The sequence below is a fragment of the Octopus bimaculoides genome, chromosome 14, assembly GCF_001194135.2.
Source record: "Octopus bimaculoides isolate UCB-OBI-ISO-001 chromosome 14, ASM119413v2, whole genome shotgun sequence".
Classification (NCBI taxonomy): domain Eukaryota; kingdom Metazoa; phylum Mollusca; class Cephalopoda; order Octopoda; family Octopodidae; genus Octopus; species Octopus bimaculoides.
The window spans coordinates 23754886-23763345 of record NC_068994.1 but is presented as its reverse complement, the minus strand read 5'-3'; the positions used below and the strand labels follow the sequence as shown (position 1 = coordinate 23763345).

At 37.7% G+C, this 8460-nt stretch overlaps 1 protein-coding gene across 1 annotated transcript in view; it reads left to right on the top strand.

The window, feature by feature from the left end:
• Window positions 1–866: 866 nt before the first annotated feature.
• LOC106884025 (uncharacterized) overlaps window positions 867–8460 on the top strand; it is a 693536-nt gene continuing 685942 nt past the window's right edge. Inside the window, exon 1 of the mRNA XM_052972775.1 lies at window positions 867–5920. Within this exon, the coding sequence (XP_052828735.1) occupies window positions 882–5920 (5039 nt within the window). The 5' untranslated portion in view covers window positions 867–881. The remainder of the gene's footprint in view (window positions 5921–8460) is intronic.

Genomic DNA, 8460 nt, shown 5'->3' with positions numbered 1-8460 from the left:
GATTAATTCTTTTATCCCTCGTTTGTACTAATTGTTCAAGTAATCCATACTACTGCTGCTGCTGCTACTACAATTCATTCACTTCCAATTCTAATTCTTTATTGCCCACAAGGGGCTAAACATAGAAGGAACAAACAAGGACAGACAAAGGGATCAAGTCGATTACATCAACCCCAGTGCGTAACTGGTACTTAATTTATCGACCCCGAAAGGATGAAAGGCAAAGTCGACCTTGGCGGAATTTGAACTCAGAACGTAGCGGCTGACGAAATACCGCTAAACAGTCTGCCCGTCGTGCTAACGATTCTGCCAGCTTGCCTACTACAATTCATTGCCTACTGCAATTCATTCACTTCATTGAATATATATATTATAGGTCTTTTAGTGTATTTACTTATTAAATTTTTCGAAATGTGACAGTGGATTTTCATGGATGAATTCAAGAATTGTGGGTTTTTTTCTCTAAATTATATATTATATATTGTGAAATTTAATTTAATTTTAATTTTGATAAATTAAATTAAATTGAATTTTTACCTGTAAATTTGGACTTTTATCCCTAATATTATTATCATAATTATTATTAGACACACACACACACACACACACACACACACACACACACACACACACACACACACACACACACACATATATATATATATATATATATATATACATGAATGTACACAATGCATAGACTATATATAATATAATATGATACCACAAACATGCACATGATATATAATACACTCAGAATAGATAGGTAAATAGATAATTTTCGATTTTATCTAATTATTTAATTCACTTCACTGTTGCTATGAAAATTAAGGACAGATCATAATGATATTTGCTCAGTAACACTTCAGTACCGAGTGAAAATGGCAGACTCACACCCTAAGAAGATCCAAAATATCTCAACAAATCCAACATTTCCAGCCTCTCCATCACATGATACACCCCCACATATAACTGTCAGTCCACCACCCCTTGCAACACCACCAACAAAAGACTCACTTCCATCATCATCATCATCATCATCATCATCATTAAAAGCATCATCAACAGCGGTGACTACTGAAAGTTCTACTAGTGCCCCATTGGCAACATCAAGACAGTCTAGTAGTGTAGTTTCATCTGCTTGTACAGAAAAATTGAGAAAATCGTCGTTACAAAATGTTTCAAATGTAAAACAATTACCTTCTGTATCAACTTCTTTGTCTGAAGCCAGTACTTCTATTCAGACCAGGACTGGCACTGCCCTGAAACCCATAGCAAAACCTACTAGTTTGAGCCTGTATCGTCCCCTCGAAAATGGTGGGATCGGTTACAGTCTGAACGCCTCAAAACATTTTAAAGAAATGGATAAAAAAGCGAAAAAAGTGGACAAAGAAGATATTAATTTGAAATTTAAGCAAAAGACAAGACGTTGGTACTCAGCTGATCAAGAGCCAGAATATGTTACAGAAAATGAAACATCGGAACAAAACCAGTGTAAGACTGAGTCTGAAAGTCACAAAGGAATTTTTAATAAAAGTAACAGTCTAGAAGAAGGCCACCAGAAGAGAGTTCTTGATAGAAGAGGTGCATTCAAGTTTAATAAAAGCAAATTAAAAGGTGGCAGTCTGCAACGATGTAACACTCAAAAAGAAAAGGATAAAATACAGAAAAGCAATAGTACAGATAATAATTATGTTGGCGATGATGATGGTGATGTTGATCGTAATGATGATAAAAAAAAATTTAGTAGTGGCTGTATGCCTGGCTCAGGAAAGCGTAAAAAGATCAATCGTTATATTGGACATTTGGGGAGTAGCAATGAGGGAAGCGATGAAAGTGAAGGCTTTGAAAGTTCGGGCCGCCAACAGAAAGGAACTTTAAATCGACTGAGTAATAGTTTCAATCTTGGTTTACTTGGGTTAGGGCTTGGAGCAACTCGTTCGAGTCAGAAAGATGAGAAAAAGAAAAAGTTTGGTAAGAAGAAAAAAGAGGATAATGAAAGTAGTTGGTATTTTAAAAAAAGGAAACCAAAACGTAGCAAAAGTGAAGGATCGAATAGCAGTGACGGCACAGACACAGACGAGAGTTCGGCAACTGCTTCAGAAAGTGGCTTTCATAAAAGAACAAAAGGTGATATAGATCAAACTCTTAGAAATACTGCCATAAGATCTGTAACAGAAATGATATCTGCAATACAAGCAATAGAGCTCCCGACTGTAACGCCATTTGATAGGAGGGAAGCGGTTCACAAATCCGAGAGCACGATTAAAAGAGAAGAGAGTTGGGATGATGCTGGATGTTCTCATTTCGAAGAAATTTCTTCATGCACTCGATGTGCTACACATAATCGATGTTACGAGAAGGAACATAACTGTAGAAATATTAATACTAGTACAGGGCCGAGAGTTCCTTCAAGCTCGTTGTGGTTGTTGTGCGATAACCGCAAACAAACTGACAATAAAGAAAGTTTACAGTACGAAATACAAGACCCGGCAGATAAAAGAACATCGCTAAAAGAACAATGGCTAAAGGAAAACAAAATAACATCCGAGCTTTTGTTACCCAAAACAATGCACCTAAAAACACCTCCTCCTCTCAGATCAACCCAAGACGTCGGACAATTTCAAAATATAGCTATTTCTCAGGATAAATTTATCGCAAACCCAAACTCCTCAAAATCATCTACTTTGTCAACTACACAAGGATCTTCTCCATTATATGCGCTTGCGTACGTTCATGAAAACTCTAAATCAAACAAGCAGGTGTCTGGAATTCCTCTAAGTAAAGCTTTAACATCAACAATGAAGGAACAACAGTCAAATACAAAATACAAATATTTAGCAAGCTCAGTTGGGTCTTCGTTGAACCCTCTAAATGTTACATCATCACAATCACTGATATCAACCTTTCCAAATGTAATAATGAACCGAGAAAAGGGTATAGTTGAGAAAGAAAACGAAAAATTAGATTTTCACGGTGAAACACTTGAATCACAAAAATGTTTTCAAATGAAACATCAAAGTGAATTCCAAAACGAAGAACCTCTTGACAAATCATTTGAAAATAAAGAAAAGAAAAATGAAAAGACTGAAGAGTATTCTGACAAGCAAAGTAGTAAGTTCTTTCAATCGAACAGTAAACCATCTCGAATACCCATCCTTACTCAAAGATCGTCGTCAGCCGAAGGATTTTATAGAAATAAACGAGTAGATTTGAAAAAATCAATGAGTATTGGTGCTGGTGTTTCTAGAAGTGGGGACAGGTACGCAAATACGTTTGTTTCCCAAACTAAAACTGGTAGAGAAAGGGAACGACAAGCACCGATAAATTCGCCGGTCTACACTAATGCGACTAGTATGAGTGGTTGCAAACTTAAAAGTGATAATGCTTGTACAGGGACGACATTGACAACTAATACAACAGTTGTTTCTTCACTACCTAAGAATGTGTTGCCTCCTTCAGAAAACAGTATAAAATCCATTACAAGTACGTCTTCTGTTACCACTGATACTACAATACATATTATTGACAATGCCTATACAAAAGATCGGGTATCTTCACTTACAGATCCAGCCGTATCATCTACTAATCGTAGCAGCGGTGCAAGTGAAATTATTAACCTGAATAGCAAAGGTTCTGCTAGTGTCATTAATGTCTCAGCTAGTAGCAGAAGTGCCGGTACCGCAGATGGGAAATGCCACTATTACGACGGTAGCAACACCCACTGCCAACAGTCAGTCAATAGGACATATAAGCTAATACACAGATCACAATCTGGCAACGACAGCCTCTGCAAAGCGGCTCTACTTCACGCTTCTAACGACAGCGAAAGGAGAAGTGATGTGTCTATTGTTGACAGTAGCACGGTTGACTTGCATGGAGCTATTGATGTCGCTGGCAGTGGAAGCTATGCGCAAGCAGAAATTGTTGCAACTGCAACGAAACCAACACGAGGAGCGGAGAGAAGGGAAAACAAAAGGTTAGAAGAGAATAGGAATGTAATTCAAAAACAATATGCGCAAACTCCAGCGACAACACAATTATGTCAACCACTTGTTACTAATGTTACCACTCAGCAGACTATCGGAGGAGGTTACCAACAGACAATTAAAAAAACACAGCAACATAAATATCAACAAAAACAACTAATTCTGCAACAAAACACGTCATGTTTACGATCATCAGCATCGTCAAACAGGGAGTTAGCATCGAGTTGTATCAGAGGACAAGATGGTGTTTATTTTGAGCCTGGAGCGTTTAATAAAACAGATATAGAACAAAGAGATTTTAATAGTATTAACAACAGGAGATTCAACATCAGTAACAATGGAACTGATTATACAAATGTATACTCTCGGGAGAGGCAGCAAGGGGCAAAATCAGTCACATCCACTGATGGTACCGATTCAATGAAGCAGTCCTGGAACTTTGATAGTGGCCAGAATTTAAGTTCCACTCGAGATACGAGTGATGTCCGAAATCCGAGGTATAAGTCACCGGAATTAAAGAAAACTAAGAATAATCTCAGTGAGGATAAATGTCAACACAATCAACCAGATCAAAATAGCCGAAAGACAGCAGAGCAAAGTAATTACCCATTAGTTTGTACTGTTTATACTGCCGACGGTCTGGAAACTATTCCGATATATCCGTATTATATTAGTAACAGCACTGACCGCGGAGACTCGAACTATCGGGACAACTACACAAGTAGCTATCATTTTAATGTAGCAGATTCGAAACATACAGTTTCGTCGAAAATAGCTGTTACAAAACCAGTGAACTGCACAGAGGCTTCGTCCCAAACTGAAACTACATCTTCGACAATTAGTCAAGTAGCGTCGGTTAGTTCAACAGCTGGCACATCATCGAGAGCGGTAACAGTTTTAGCAGCATCTGCATTAGCAACCACCACTTTAGCCGCTGCTACATCAGCCAGACGAACTGAAGCCTATGCTGAAAACAAGGAAAAACTACAAGAAACTATTCAACCATGTTCCGGTAAAATCACAACAAACCAAGGCGATGTGCACTATAGCAACAGAACAGCATACCAGGTTTTCCATCCTGACAACAGCTCCAGTCACTTACCTACTACTGTAGCATACAACTCTTGTCAGAACTTTCACAATGATAGCTGGCCTGTAACCCACGTAGCTAAGAGTCAGGGCGTAAGTCACGCAGGGAATGCCTCAGCCTTAGCAACTTACCGAACGAAGGAATCCAATGAAGCCATACCAAATATTGTTTTGCCAAAGACAGTCTCTAAGGCTGACCACGTTGCTAGAAGTAGTCGACGAATTAGTTCAGCTCCTTTACAACTTCAAGAGACACCTTTAATTACATCAGATCATCAAAATTATTCTAATGTATATGCATATCCTCCTCCCCCACCATATCCTCCCCCTCCTCTTCCGTTACCTTCCTCTCAGCATCTCTGCACTTGCTCTCATCAATGTTTACACCCGACGCGGCAATCATGTTTACGGTTTAACAACGTTGACACAAACAGATTAAATGCCCCGTTGTCTAACACTACCACAACTGTAGCAGCAGCTACTAACATTGCGTCTACAGCTACGCTTTCTGCTGGGGATCTACTCAAAACAAACCGTCAAATAGAAGCCGGGGATGACGGATCTACTCCCTTGTGTAGCCATGGAAGACGAATGAAAACAAGTAATAATAATAATAATAATAATAATAATAATAATAATAATAATAATAATAATAATAACCCAAACAGATTTTGCAACGATAACTGGCAAAGCGCCTATAGCGATTCCAAAAAGATGTCATCGTCCCGAAAGCCCCAACGACGAACACGAGTAATGGATCCACCTGTAAACTTTCATAATCGGCGAGACAGGTCGTTTGGGTTTTTATCATTTCGTCTTGGAGGAACAGAGAAGAATTTCAGGTAAATAAGAAGCAGAAATGCCACAGTTAAGGTTACAATTTCTTATTTGAGCTGTTTTCTTCGATGTGTGTGCCATGTGTTTAATTTCAACTTTATCTTTCAGAATTTTACTTTATGTTTTGAAACTACTACTTTGTACTTTATATTATTACATGTACACACACGTGTACCACACACACACACACGCACAGACACACACACACACACACACACACACAAACACGCACGCACACACATACACACAGAATCTTATGTCAATATAGAATAAACAGTAAATGTAATGCATGCAGTAGTGTGTGTGTGTGTGTGTGTGTGTGTGTGTGTGTGTGTGTGCGTGCGTGCGTGCGCGAGTATGTTTGTCAGTATGTTAGTATGTGGAATGCAAGGCAGAGTAAGAACAAACGGGTAGGTAGGCTGAAGAATCGAAAGGTCGAGCGAGCGAGAGATGGTGAGAGATACTACGAGGGTTACGTTTTGGTCAGTAATTGTCATACTAGTTCCGTACAATGACACAAGTTAAAATAAAAGTATCAATGCAACACATTAAAAATAAAGACAACCTAAGTGAAAATATTTATTCTGTTAATGTTGTTATAAGTTGGGGTGACCCGCAGACGCCTACCCCATTCTCTCTCTCTCTCTCTCTCTCTCTCTCTCTCTCTCTCTCTCTCTCTCTCTCTTGCACTTTATATGTATTTCTGTATAACTTGGTACATCTTCACACTCATACACACGCGTGTGCGCGCATGCACACACAGGCGGGCATGTACACACACACATGCATAAACAGACAATCACACACGCACACACACACACATATATATATACATACCCAGATAGATGCGTGCGTGTGCGCGTGAGCGTTTCTAAATAGCACAGGTATTCTTAGTCATACGGCTAAGGTCCCTGCAAATCGTAAAAAAGTGTTCAGCAAATTTAAAGTCAGAGTTACAGTAACCTTTAAAATATTGAATATAAATTTAACATAATATAATATTAACGTAATATATACAATATGATATAATAAATAATATGATATTAACGTAATATATAATAATATAGAATATACATCCCCACAACCCACACATTCGCACACGCACAGAGTAATGTTTGTATCTAAATGAACTGTGCCGCTACTTCCTGTTTCCTCTTACATTTTATCCATCTAAAAAAATGCTCGGCGACACTAAGCTGGTGTCGCACATGTGTGACGTTCAAGCTTAGTCATCAAATGTAGATGAAAACAAAATAAAACACTTAACCTTGTATTTACATCTTTGTTTGTGTTTGAAAAAAAAAGGAGCTACAGGGCAGACAACTAGAGACATATGTAAACAGGTCGATTAGTTTCAGACGCGTCGCGTGCTGCGGCAGACAACAGACTGGAGCAGAATTTTCTTGTCTGACAGATGTAGGCGAAGTTTTCTTATTCCATTTCTCACTGCAATGTGGAGTAAGTATTGCCAAGTTTGCAATGAGTTAAAAGTTCTGATAGCTAATCTGCTAGTTCGCCCTATCAAATGGGACATCATGAAGGGGTTATTGAGTGGTTATTTAAACCTGCTAAAAATTGCAGCAGGATTTTTCTGAAATCATTCTCTACTGCATTAAAAAAAAATATGAATAAAATACGGGAGGGTCACGTCAAGAAGGACTTCACTCGTAGCTCTGCTCGATCAATGCAAACCTAGAGTCTCTACGTAGACACTCGTTGTGCTAGAAACAGTAGTCAAATCTCAAATCATACGTTATCGTATAAAACGATTGTGCACGAAAGGCGAGATGGTCACGGTTGTAAACATTTTTGATGAGTCAGCTGAATTAAGGCTGAACTGGGAGTAAGCAACAAGATAAAAAGTAACAAAAGTATATTCAAGTTCTAAAGTAATTTAATTAAACAAAAAATTAACTAAATAAGAAAAATAGTAAAAAAAAACAATAATTGTTTCTTATAATTAATTATATTTACTAGTCTTAATATTTGATTAAAATCCCATCAACCTAACCTAAACATCACTGATGCAGCCAACAATTTCGATTTGTACTGATTAAAATAAAAGCAAAAGCACCTTCAATTTTCACATTTTTTTCTTTTTTTCTTTCTTTTTGCTAAAATAGAAAGATGCATTTGATAAGGTTATCTTGAATATGCAATGAGCAAGAGAATGTTGAGATGGTCACGTTTGGAAAGCGTTCTATGAGATCTGTCCAATTAGAGCTTAGCTTGTTACTAGCCAACAAACATCAGTTATCAAACTTACCTGGAAATGTGTCGGAGGATGACGGCACCAGCGTGTGGTGCTGGATACAGATGTTTCATTTTTATTATTATTATTATTATTATTATTATTCAATCATCAGCCTATGATCTGAGAGACAATTGGCTATTATTTCTGGAAAGTTGAACGATCACGTTGAGAGAGGATCCCTTGCTGATTCTATCTTTTATCTCTACATTCTAAATGTGTAAGAGAGAGAGAGAGAGTGTAAACCAATGATATATATATATATATATATATATATATATATATATATATATA